General features: G+C 42.1%; 1 protein-coding gene across 1 annotated transcript; it reads right to left on the bottom strand.

Annotated features, from left to right (window-relative positions):
- Positions 1-251: 251 nt before the first annotated feature.
- Positions 252-13,737, bottom strand: LOC121655183 (ribonuclease inhibitor-like; the record flags this gene model as incomplete). The annotated part of the gene is made up of 2 exons (XM_042009660.1): positions 252-399; positions 13,649-13,737. Coding segments are annotated over 2 exons (237 nt in total), but the record flags the coding sequence as incomplete, so codon positions are not given.
- Positions 13,738-13,947: the final 210 nt, after the last annotated feature.

Raw genomic sequence — 13,947 nt, 5'->3', positions numbered from 1 at the left:
AGACTGAAGAAACTCTGAGCAACAGACAGTTATCACTGTTGTTCCTGCAGATGTTCTCCTTGGAGACTCTCCTACTCACATATCTGCTGTGAGCAAAGGAAAAAGGCTCCTACATGTATGATGGTTCATATAACACTCATATCCAGCATGAAGCAGGACTGAGTGAAGGACAGAGAAAATGTCTGCAGATCTTCCTCCTCTATCAGACATTGTGTGGCTGCAGCAGCCTCTCCATACCTGAGTCTGTGTGGATCCTTCAGTGCAGCCATCAGCAGCTTCACTCCTGAGTCTCCTGGATGGTTGTATCTCAGGTCCAGCTCTCTCAGATGGGAGGGGTTGGAGGTCAGAGCTGAGGCCAGAGAAGCACAGCCTTCCTCTGTGATCAGACATCCTGACAGGCTGCAGAAAACAACACGTATGACAGAAACTCTGAGAGAACTGCTGTGAAACTAAAGCTGAACGTCATCAGATGTTCAGAGAAACTGGACCTGTCTCACATTATTGGCTTTGTGTCTTCATTTGTTCCAAGTTTATGACTTCATGACTCAGCTTGTGACAAATGTCAGACTTCCAGGTTTCTACAGAGATCCACCAATCATGTTTTCAGGGGAGTCTTTTGAAAGGCATCCAACCTCCTTCATTCAGCCTGGTGGAGTTAGAGAGAGGCTGCTCTGCTGACTCTACTTATTCTGATTAAAACATGTCCAGCAAAATATGAACTTAAAATATTGGTTTTATTGTGGGTGAGAACAAAGTTGACCTAGGAGCTTGAGGGTGACTGCTTCTCTTAAGATTCAATTCTGAAAAAGCTGCATTAATGTGTGTTTAATTTGTTCATAAATAAGTTGTGTTTACGAGTGTGCTTGTGTATAAACTAATTCTGGGCAACGATTCAAATATTTAATCGCAATTAATCACATGACATGCTGCAATGAATTGCGATTAATCGCATTGTTACGCACAAAATGTCTCTTTCCTTTAAAAGAAGGCCTTCAGCTATATAAAGAAAATGCATTACATTTTGGTTTACAAACACTACATCAGAGGTCTCCAACCTGAGACTCTGGAGCCGCAAGTGGCTCTCTGGACCTTCCACAATCCCTTTATATACGTGGCTAAAATATTTTTTTATTTATTTATCTTTCCTGTTGTTAGGTTGGAAACCAGGGACTTTCTTTCATTTTACATAATTTTCCACAAATATCTACATCCATTAGAAGAAAGTCTGTCTATTCTCTTTTTTATCAAGGTTTTATTTGTCAGTGTGACATTTGAAGCTTGTCTGTGGTAATACAGACTAGTTTCTTTCCACCAGGTCCCCATAGCTTGTTTGTCTCAGACCAGCAGTTACGTTCTGCCTGGTGTGATCTGAAAAAAATTAGCCTGAAGACATTTCGTTTTCACGTTGAAATCCGCGTCAATAAAATGTAGCGCATACGGCTATATGATGTGGCTTGACTACAGCGCTGGACTGTAGCTACGTCCTTCACACCACCGTCACCACACTCATCATCCAGGGCAGAGAGAGACACTCCACCAACATGGAGACGAGATGGCAATGTCTGTGTTGATGAGTTTCTTAAATCCCGGATTGTTCACTGAGTTAAGTGAGAAAAAGTTCTGTTTGTTTATAACGTTTATCTCTCTGTGTCTCTGGATTATTTAGTCGCGACTCACAAAAATTGAATATTTTTCTATTTTCTTGTGTGGCGTTGCAAGCCCCCATTCGCACGTCTGCGTGAACGAGTGCAACATTTCACATGCACGAATGTAACTTGGCTGGAGGAAGGCAGCGATTCGCCTCATAGCGTAAGTTCAATAGAAAATGAATGGAGAAGAAGCGACGTCGCCTCCCGTGTGTCCGACCCTTAACTGGGGAGGTGTTTGCAACTCGAGCTGAATAAAACTAAAGCAGTCGGGGCAGTGGGAGGAGTCTGCACCAGAGCGCTGCAATGCCTGCTGCGCTCGATTTGCAACTGAAAACAGCACAAGAGCGAACTGCAAAGGACAAAAATAATTGGATCCTTTTATTTTTATGATCGTTGAAAACTCAGATCTGTTGCATAGTGGCCGCAATAACTCTGCACAACACCTCGAAGTTAGTTAACATTTAACTAAAGCTCGGTGCACATATTACACAAGCACATGAGGCTTACAACTTCAACTTTTTTTCTCTCTAATCAGAGTGATAATACAATAACAAGAGAGCGAGTTCGCCCTCTATTGGTTAACTCCAGAACAACATATAAAATATGTATCACTACAAGTATACTCACACTTGTATTCAAACCAAATTAATAATATTAAATCTCAATATACCACATCTCCCCCACCTTTAAGCGAACAACCCGTACTACGGATTATCTTAATACTAAAGGTGTTTTTGTAGACAAATTTTCATTTTAACTGGATGTGCCTTATTAACAAAGCATGGTAATTAATCTTAACACATTAACAAATAAAGTCTTTAAGGTGAACAAGTGAACATCTCTCTCTGGTTGAACGTCTCACTTCTGGCTCAGTGGGCAAGTCTTTTTGAATCGGAATGTCCAGGGCAGATGGTAATTGCGATTTTTCCTCAGGACAAGAACTGGTTTGTTCTGTCATCACTGCAGGCATTAAACCATCAGCATCGGGGCGATTGTCTGGAAACGACACCAAACTGTTCTCTGGCCTGTTACTCAGTTCTGGACCTAGAAGTTTAGCTCGAACTTAATCCACATGCCTCTTCATGACTTGACCACTACCAATACTAACTGTATAGGATAGGGGGCCTGTGAAGCTTTGAATAACTCCGGGAATCCATTTTGGTTCATAAGAGTAATTCCAGATGAGAACATCATCTCCAGGTGCAAAACTTCTTTGTTTGCTGTGTTTTGTGATTCTCCTTTTGTTTTAGTTGCTTTTGTTGCACTCTGGTTTTCACATCTGGTACCACTAAATCCAGTGCAAACCTAAGTCTACGCGACATCATCGACTCGGCAGGTGACAATCCTGTCGTGGCATGAGGTGTGATCCAGTAACTAAACAAGAACCGAGAAAGTCTAGTTTGTATTGTCCCTTCTTTCATCTTTTTCATCCCCTCCTTGAACGTTTGAACTGCTTTCTCTGCTAGTCCATTTGAGGATGGATGGAAAGGAGCTGACCTCACGTGACGTATCCCATTTTGTTTCATGAATGATTCAAACTCAGCACTTGTGAAGCAGGTCCCATTGTCCGACACATGCATTTTTGGTAGACCAAAAACACTGAAGCTTTGTCTCATTTTCTCAATAGTAGCTTGGGATGTGGATGTTTTCATTGGATAAATGTCCATCCACTTGGAGTGTGCATCCACTATCACCAGAAACATTTCTCCAAGGAATGGTCCGGCATAATCCACATGAATCCTAGACCATGGCGACTCAGGCCATTCCCAAGGGTGTAATGGTGTGGGTGCAGGTGCTTTTTGCTGTGACTGACACTCATAACATGCCTGTACAGTTCTTTCCACATCTTGGTCCATACCTGGCCACCACATGCATGATCTGGCTAGGCCTTTCATTTTTGTCATTCCACTGTGTGTCTGATGCAGCATCTTAAGCATTTTCGCTCTACCTTTGGTGGGAATAATAACTCTAGCTCCCCAGAGAACACATCCATCCCTCACGCTGAGCTCCATTTTCCGCTGGTAGAAAGGCTTAAGGCAAGAATCTGTTTCTGCAGGCCATCCTGTAAGAACATATTCATGGACCCGAGACAAAGTCACATCTTTAGCAGTCCAACTCTTGATTTGGTTTGCATTCACCAATGACTCATCCAAGAGGTCCATCATTAGAACTTGCTCAGTTCTCTCCTCCTTCCTTAATTTGACAGGAACTGGCAATCTGCTCAGTGCATCCGCATTAGCATGGTGTTTTCCTGGTTTGTACACTATGTTATACTTGTATGCACTTAGTCGAACAGCCTACCTTTGCACTCTTGGTGATCCCATTTGTGGAATCGGCTTCTTCTCATTGAACAGATAGATTAACGGCTTGTGATCTGTGTAGATGGTGAAGGTGCGTCCGTACAAGTATTTGTGAAACTTTTCAACACCGAACATGACTGCAAGGCCTTCTTTATCTAGTTGTGAATACCTTGTTTCAGCTGGCTGTAAAGTGAGCGAGACAAATACAATTGGCCTCTCACTTCTGTCTTCCATGATATGTGATAAAACTGCTCCTAATCCATAAGGTGAAGCATCACATGACAGAATTAACTCTCGATCAGCAGAGTAATGAACTAGAACATCAGATGTGTTTAGCAAGTTCTTTGCATTTTGAAAAGCTATTTCCTGTTAGTTGTTCCACTTCCAGCGCACATCATGTCGTAACAGTTCATGTAATGGTGCTAACAAAGTTGCCAGGTTTGGAAGGAACTTGTGATAATAGTTTAGCAGTCCCAAGAACGATTTTAGTTCTGTAACATTTGTGGGAGCTGGTGCATCTTGGATTGCTTTTACATTTTTGTCCACTGGGTGTAGTCCTTGTGCATCAACTATCTGTTGATAAGTATGACTCATGTCCAGTTTGGAAAACTGTTTACCTTTTGCAAGGGTTGTGAACAAATCATCCACTCGGGGTATTGGATATTGCTCTCGAGAAGACACAGTGTTCACAGTTAGTTTGTAATCTCCACATAGCCTGACTGTTCCAACAGGTTTTAGAATAGGTACAACAGGAGCAGCCCACTCAGAATATTTCACAGGAGTGATTATTTCTTCTTTTAGCAACCTGTCAATTTCTTCATTCACTTTCGCTGTCATGGTGTAAGGAATAGACCTGGGGCGGAAGAAGCGCGGGACAGCGTTGTCTTTCACATGAATGGTAGCTTTAGTGCCCTTTAAGGTGCCTAGCTCCTCCTTGAACACTTCTTCATGTTTGCTCAGCACTTCTTGCAATGTGGTCTTTGTTTCTTGTGAAGCGTTTTTCTCCGAATTGACGTGATGTACTTGACGAGCTTTTTGTCTGGCTTTTTTTTCTTTCCAGTTCAGGTGAATGTCCTCAAGCCAGCCTCGACCCAGCAAAGTGGGGCCATTCCCTTTTTTTTTTTTTTTATTTATTTATTTATTTTTTTTTAACTTGTCATGTCCAGCATCATAGCAAGCAAGATGATAATCTGGTTGCTGTATCGTGCTGAACAAATTCCTACAACTTTTACAAAAGCAGAAACACACACACAGAAAAAAAACAAACAAAACAAAAAAAAAACAGGGCTGCCAGTCATTAAGAGTTTTTAAACAATAACCAAATCAAAAAGACATAACAGCGACCAGATACTACCTCACAGGAAAAATACAAAAAAAAAATTTAATAATTATCGCTTAGTATTAAAACCCACTAGACAACTCAGTGACTGTGTCAGCATGCAGAGCATGAGAAACAAGGAGTGATCAGTGATGAAGAGTGGTGAGTGAGATCATGCAAATGCGACCACGCCTCCACGGAGGCCAGAGGCAGACCAGGGCCTGGCCTGGGCCCTCAGCAGCAGACCCCGAGCACCAACCCAAGCCACCCCACCACAAAGACGACTCCAGCCCCACCCGAAGGGCGGCAGAGGAGAGCCCCAGCAAGAGCCGCACACCCCGGGAACCAGGGTGCTATCAGCCCCCTCCCCCCACTCCCCATCTACTTCAACCTGCACCCCATATAACCCCACACTCACACCCTCCCCCGTGCTACACCCACAATCACTCACCACCACACAGTCACGCCACACACAACCCACCCACCATGCCCCGTGGGGGACACCCCAGGCAGACCAGCCGACAGCGAGCCCCAAGCACCAACCCTCACAGAGCCAGCAGTCCACCAGTGCAGCCACCCCAGGACCCGGCCCCGGGGCAACCCCCCCCACAAGTGCACTTAACCCCGCCCCAACCACACACAGAAACACATGCACACACCTATTTCCTTGCACCAACCCAGGCACCACCAGTGGCCTCACCCCCCGCCACGAGGCGACTCCAACCGCTGGCCCCCACAGCCTCCGACGGGGCCAGACCCAGAGCCACCCCCACCGCAGAGCAGCCCGGTCCCGTACCACGGGCAACTACAAAGAACCTGCAACCACCAGTTACTCCCGGCCATTTCTCAAACCCCCATAGCAAAGAGGTCACAGTCCTCCACCTACACTAAGTGATGGAACTAAGCACAGGGGACCAGAAGGAATGAGATTCAGCCGAATAGTTCTTTGAGGAGGCAGACATTGTCTCACTACTGATGTGGTCAACTAAGAGATTCCTAAACTGCTGAATACACAGATTATTTTTGTTTTTCCAGTTCACAAGGATAGTTTTCTTTGCGATGCATAATGCTGTGCGTATCATGTGTGCAGAGTTAATTGCCATATTAATGTCACCCAAGTCACCTAGTGGACATAGTGCGGGGATTGTAGGAATATTACATTTAAACCATGTTGACATGTCCACACATACCTGAAGCCAGAACCTGCGGACAGGTGTGCAGGACCACAAGGCATGGAGGTAGTTGTCTGGTGTGTTTTCATTGCAGTGTGTGCAGATGTTTGATTGTGACAGACCCATCCTGAACATCCTTTGTCCTGTATAATGAGTTCTATGCAGAATTTTGAATTGTATTAGTTGCATATTTGAATTTTTAGTAATTTTAAATGTGTTTAAACATATTTGTGACCATTTGTCTTTATTAAAGTTACTGGATAAGTCACCCTCCCATTTTGAAGTTGGAAGACAGATTGAGTCTTCTAGTTTAGATAATAGTCTATATGTTTTTGATAATAGCTTTGGGGCATTGAGATTCATGAATTCTGCCACCCTAATAGGTAGCTGTAAGTTTAATTGATTAATGGTATATTTTTTACATATAATAGATTTAAGCTGGTGATATTCTAAAAATGTTTTGCTACTGATTCCATATTGTGAAGTAAGAATATTAAATGATAAGAAGTTTCCATTTTCGATTATATGTTCTGTTTTATTCCTTTATTTTTCCATTGAGTAAAATTGATAAGCTTTTTGTTTTGCAGGATGTCAGGGTTGTTCCAGAGGGGTGTAAACTTACATGGAAAAAGTGAGGATTTGGTTATTTTTAGAAAATCCCACCAAGCCACGAAGGAGGAACTGATATTGATGCTTTTAAAACACTTATGTGTTTTGATGGTTGAGCTAATGAATGGCAGGTCAGAGATAAACACATCCTCACACAATGCTTGCTCTACATCTAACCATGTTTCATCCAGACTGCTGGGTTTAAGCCATTTGGAGATATACTGTCGCTTGTTAGCTAAGAAAAACATGATTAAAGTTGGGTAGCTCAAATCCACCTCTATCTTTAGTCTGTTGTAAAGTATTTAGACTGATAACGTGATGGCTTATTTTTCCATAAAAATTTAGATATATGTGAGTCCAGTGACTTAAACCAACTGGAGGATGGTTTAGTGGGTATCATTGAAAACAGGTAGTTTACTTTAGATAGAACCATCATTTTAACTGTGGCAACCCTCCCCATGAGTGATATGGGTAAGCGCCTCCACCGGGAGAGATCATCCTCTATTGCTTTAAGTAGCTGGACATAATTTAGTTTTGTTAGTTCTGATAACCTGGGGGAAATGTTTATGCCTAGATATTTAATGTTTCCAGACTGTATTGTAGTATTGGGTATGTTTTGTAGGTCACAGTTGATGGGCATAATAATAGTCTTAGACCAGTTAATAGAGTAGTCAGAAATTGATGAGAATGTGTTAATTAGTGTGATTGTCTGGGGGAGAGACGTCGGTGAGTTCTGGAGAAAAAGTAATACATCATCAGCATAAAGACTTATCTTGTGTTCTATATTTTGGCATGGATTTCCTTTAATCTCTTTATTTTGTCTTATGGCAGCAGCTAGGGGTTCAATGAAAATAGCAAAGAGTGATGGAGAAAGTGGGCAGCCCTGTCTGGTTCCTCTCTGCAAACAGAAGCTTTGATCATTGGTCTTCACACATGCATTTGGGTTGTTATATAATATTTTTATCCAATCTATCAAAGATGACCCAAACCCAAATTTGTTTAACATTGCAAATAAAAATTTCCAGTTACTCGGTCAAACACTTTTTCTGCATCTAAAGAAATTACTGTGGATTCCAGATTATGTAGAGTAGAATAATCTATGATGTTAATTAATCTACGCATGTTAGTAGAGGAATGTCTACCTTTAATAAAGCCTGTTGGTCAGGATGTATTATTAGAGGGGTTATTTTTTCTAATCTTCTGGCCAAAGCTTTGCTAATTATTTTGGAGATCTACATTTATTAATGAAATTGGACAGTAACTGGATGGAAGTGTTGGGTCTTTACCTGGTTTTAATAGTAGAGTAATATTGGCTAGGTTCATATTTGAAGGTATTTTTTGTTTTTCCTTTATTTCTAATATCATATTGTAGAAAGTGGGGTGCCAGCATTGTCCAGAATTCTTTGTAGAATCTGCACCATCTCGACCTGGAGCTTCATTGTTGGGCAATATGCTGGAGAGCTTCATGGAGTTTGCCAACTGAAAGGGGGGAATCCAAGACCATTTTAACTTCATGTTTTAATTGTGGAAGATTGATGTTACTAAGAAATTTATCAATATTGTCATCTGTTGTAGTTAGTTGTGATGTATATAATGTTTTTATAGAATTCTTTGAAAAGTGTTATTTATCTTGTCTGAATCGTTGCTGATGTTTCCTTCTGGATCTCTGACAGAGGAGATGGTTGTTTTCTCCTTGTTTGTTTTTAACTGATTAGCCAGGAACCTTCCAGATTTATTTCCATGCTCAAAATTCTCCAAGCGAAGTCTTTGCACCAAGAACTGTCTTTTTATCTATTATTTAAATAAATTCAAGTTTAGCTTTCCTTATAGCATTTAGTGTGTGTTCTTCTCTGGGGAGACATGGTAAGCATCCTCTAAAGGATTTGATTCTGAGTTCTAACTCTGAAATTCTCAAAGTTTCCTTCTTTTTCTTATGAGAGGAAAAGGAAATTATTTTCCCTCTCATTACTGCTTTCCTGCTTCCCAAGAACACTTGCTGAAGTTTCTGGCAAGTCGTTATTTTCTAGATATAAGGACCATTCTCTTTTGAAATAGCTGATAAACTCTGGATCTTTAAGTAATGACGTATTAAATCTCCAGTTTCTAGTTGCTGGTTTATTGCTCTTACTTCTCAGAGTGAATGATACTGGTGCGTGATCACTAATGCTAATAGGATGGATCTTGATTTCTGACATGTCATTCATCAGCGAGCTGCTAGTTAAGAAATAATCTAATCTAGAATAGGAATGGTGAACTGAAGAGAAGAAAGTGTATTCTCTTAGTGTGGGATGGTGAGAGCGCCAAGCATCACAGAGACCAAAATCCTTCATGTACTGTTTCAGTTTCTGAGGATTTCCAGACTCGATGAGCTCCTGTGGTACTTTTTTTCTCCAGTATAATGTTAAAATCACCCCCTACAATTAATGTGTTATCTGAGTGACCATAGAGTGAGGCGAAGAGGGAGTGAAAGAAAGAGGGATCATCTACATTTGGACCATATATATTTGCAATACATAACTTAACATTTTTAATAGATAATGTAACTATTATAAATCTGCCTTCTGGATCTATGATTGTATTATCTATGTCAAAATTTAACCTTCTATTAATGAGAGTTGCTACTCCTCTCTGCCTAGAATTATAACAAGCTGAATACACGTGTGGAAACTGGGTTGTTGAGAGAAGATCTATTGTTGAGTTTGATAAATGAGTCTCTTGGAGTAATATTATATCTGCTTTCATTTCTTGTAAACGATTAAAAATTGTTAACCTCTTTTCCCTTGTGCCAGCTCCACGCACATTCCAAGTGACAAATGTGAGTTCATTCATGAACAAACCACAGAGATGAGGCCTATATGCATATTACTGAAGAGTGTGTGCGTGCATCCCACTGCTTCTCTGCGTGCATGTGTATGTGCCTGTTGGTTGTGACAGAGATGTATGTGCGCTTGTGCTGTTCTGTGTGTGTTCCTGTAAATCATGAAAAGTGCTGATGTGTTTATAATATAATGATAAATGTTACCGTTAACCGTTAAAGGGTCGGAGAGAAGAAGGTGTAAAGAGTGAAAAGAGCGACAGTGCCAAAGGAAAAAAGTAATTTAAAAAACGCATCTGTGCTGAGAACAGTGTAGTGGAGACGGGGCAGTGGATTTACTGTTAACTAAATTATCTTTTATGGCAGTTTTATGGATATAACATTGATCTAGTGAGACAACAGGAAAATTAAAGCACATACCAAGTCAGTAGAGCCACGGAAGTGATGTCCGGGGTCGCGGTACAGCTGTCCATTAATAAATAATTTATCCACTGCGATGACAGCGCGAGCACCTTGCGTGATGGATTTCCTCCTGATGGGAAACAGGACTCTCCGTCGGTCCAGAAATCTCTCTGGGATATTGGTTCGTTTACCTCCAAAGTTGGTTCCCTTCAGTCGCAGCCCTGGTTCTTCACCTGCTCCTTCTGTTTGAAGCTGACGAACTTCGCTACAATAGGTCTTGGTCTGCTGGACCCGGGTTTCCTCCCGCCGAGCTGATGGACTCTGTGAAAGGAGATGTTTTTCACCGTTTCCTCCGGGAGCTTCAGGTGGGTTTTGATGAAGTTTTGTCACCGTGGTCTCGGGGTCCTCCTCCGTCTGCTCTGGGATCTCTGCAAATACCAGGTTCTCTCTCATGCTCCGCGCCTACAGATCGATCACCTTTTCCTTCATCTTCTTATTTTCCTCCGAGAGACGGGTCAAGCCGTAGGTGAGGGATTTTACCGACTCTCTGAGACCCAGCATTTTCTACAGCCAGAGTTTCCACCTGCTTCTGCTGAATTCTAATGATTCACGTAGCGCCTGGAACTCCTTTGTGGAGAATTTCTACCAGGCTCAAAACGCGCATCAAAACTACTGAGTTTCTTATCTATAGAGATCAGAACATCTGTTGAGTCGTTCCCCGGTGTTGAAATAGCTCCAGGTGAATCCTCATTTCGCTGTCTCTTGGACTTAGATGAGGTGGAGGGGGTGGATGTGTTGTTTGGTTTCCCCATGACGATTCTGGTCGTAACAACGATCTATAAAATCTGTCAGGCTGGCCAAATCCTCCTCGCTGTGCTCCAGAGTTAACCTTTTAAAAGACACTATTTTCCTACTTTAAAGAATATTTTGATTAGGCTGGCACAAAATACAATTGAATGAAAGTATAAATGTTTGGGGCGCGCCTAGTTTGGAATCTGCCGTCTTCCGGAACTACGTCACCTACAGCATTAGCGTCACCTACCTGTCACCAGCCAGCAGCCATTCCCTTTGACCACCACTATGGGCAGTTTAGCTCATTGCTTTTTGTACCTGACTTGAACGTAAGCTGCTCCAACAAGCTGCCATAGACAAGATGCCGCCAACAGTGTGCACAGCCTGCCGTCTGTCAGGTTTCCGCGGCCATCTGGTTTTATTTTTGGTATTTTCAGTTAGTGATTGCTTTTATACTGCTCCTGCTCATTTTGTTTATGATCGCCAGTCACTTCTTAACATCTGAGTGGCTTGTGAACGGCTTCCACAGTTCAGGTTAGAGATTCCTACAGCTGGTACTCCTCCTACTCCTTGCCTGTCTGAGGTACCAGCTTAACTGTGCCGTGCTCCCTGCGTCATTCCCCGCAGGAAGGGCTTCAGGAAACAGGGAAAGCAGGGAGGTGTTGTAGTGAGACTCAGGGCCTGCTTGTGCTCCACCAGTGGTGGTTTCCTGGATCTTTTCTCTGGATCCTGCCCCTCAGGTCGAACAGCTGAGTTTGGCTTACGGTGGATCTGGCCTGTTTGCTCCGGATCCACTACCTGCTTGGTGTCGGCCCTTTCCTATGGCGGCCCCTCTTCCTCGCCGCCACCAAGTTCACAAGTGTGGAGTGGATTTCTCCAACCGTCGTCCTCTGGATTATGTGGATTTACGGGTAAAGTAGGACCTTGTTTTGCATCTGGCACTTGTCAATGCCAGATTCGCTGGCAAACAAAACTTTTCTGCTCAAAGACTTCTTTGAATCCCAGAAATTGGATTTATGTTTATAACAGAGACTTGGCTTCATGATGGTGAGTCCGTTGCCTTTTCTGAACTTCTTTCACCCCAATGCTGTTTCTCCAGCTCTCCCGGTGTGACTGGTAAAGGTGGTGGGCTGGCTTCGTGTTGGAGGTCTAGCTTCTGCTGTCGGAGACCTTCATCAAGCCCCACTTTAGTAATTTGAACTACAGCTTCTTGTAATCGAGCTCAGCAGTCCTGTATTATGTGCTTTGATTCTACCGTCCGCCAAAAATTAATAAGGATTTTCTCAAAGACTTATCAGACTTTGTGGCTGGAAATTGCTCTCAATTATGAGCATTTCTTAATTATCTATCGTAATTGCGATTAAAATTCAATTAATCCCCAGCCCTAGTGTAGCGTCAGGTTTGTAAATGTAAACGTGTGGTAACCAGAGAAAGTCCAAAATCTCAGCTAACAGGCTCAGTAAAACCATTTCTATCACCAACAAACACAGTTTAAGACAACAAACAATTCAAAGAGCAGGTATACAAGTCCGAAAAACACAGATGATGTCTCCCCATGAAGACGAACAAACAGCTCCTCTACTGAAATCTCACATCTCACAGATCCACAGCTGGAAGTTTCACTCGATATGACCAAGATTACCGAACAGAGGCAGAAGAAGACCCGATTATGCTGCATGTTGTAAAAGTCAAGAACAACATGTCTTACCTTTGCTGTCTGACCTAGTTTAAAACCAAGTTTATAAAAAAAAATAATAGTTAAATAATAAGTTTCTCATTCTTTTCTGGGAGCAGTTTCGCATAAAAAGAATCACGATGTTCTGCATCTGTTATGAGTTTGACAGATGACAGATAAAGAGAAACGTTGGTTCTTCCTTTTTCTTAAGTTCCAGACAGAAAACGTCTTTCATTTTAATAAATCCGCTCTCTCCTGATTACATCAGACGCATCGCTGCAGCAGGGAAGGGAGACATGGACGCCATGTTTCTGTCATCAAAGCTTGCGGCCAGCAAAAAAACACAAAAAACAAAACAAAAAAAAAACAACAACAAACAAACAAACAGAAAAAAACCCCAGCTGAACTATATAATAATTAATAATTAAAATTAACAGCATTAATTAAGCGTTGTGTTAACGCGCAATTAACATGTTAACAAGCCCAGCATTAGTATAAACACAAAGTAATGTTACTGTACTGTCTGGCAGTAATACAGTCATGGAGAGTGTAAGAATACACAGGAAGTTCCTGTAGTGATCTTTGATATTCTTCTGTTTTATTGGCTGGACGTAGGTGTGTGTGTGTGTTTGTGTGTGTGTGTTTGTGTGTGTGTGTGTGTGTGTGTGTGTGTGCGTGTGTGTGTGTGTGTAAGCACTAACCACTTTAAACAAGCTGATGGTGGCCAGGTTAGTTTTGATTTGAGTAAGCTACCACAATTGTTTACCTGATTTTATCGTGATGACAAAACTCAAATATATTGTCAGACTATATAAGAGTAATGACACACATACATCTGATATTCATACAAACAGCTTCCACAAGTTTGTTACTCATGAATAAAAACTATTTTAAACTTAGTTTGATGAATCCTGACCTGAGAGTTTCCAGTTTGCAGTCTGGACTCTTCAGTCCACCACACAGCTTCTTCAGTCCTGAGTCCTGCAGGTCGTTGTTACTCAGGTCCAGTTCTGTCAGACTGGAGGACTGGGAGCTGAGGACTGAGGACAGAGGTCCACAGCTTGTCTCTGAGAGACCACACGCACTCAGCCTGGAGAGAAAGTTACAGAGAAAATGTAAGACGTGAAAAGACTGAATCAGCACTCATGTTGAACGTCGACTCAAAGAACACCTGTAGAGAAAATCAGGTGTAACTCCACAGTGTTTTACCTGTTT

Source organism: Melanotaenia boesemani, chromosome 2 (genome assembly GCF_017639745.1).
Source record: "Melanotaenia boesemani isolate fMelBoe1 chromosome 2, fMelBoe1.pri, whole genome shotgun sequence".
In the NCBI taxonomy this organism is placed as follows: Eukaryota; Metazoa; Chordata; class Actinopteri; order Atheriniformes; family Melanotaeniidae; genus Melanotaenia; species Melanotaenia boesemani.
Note: the sequence above shows the minus strand (reverse complement) of the source record. Positions and strands in the feature narration are given on the sequence as shown.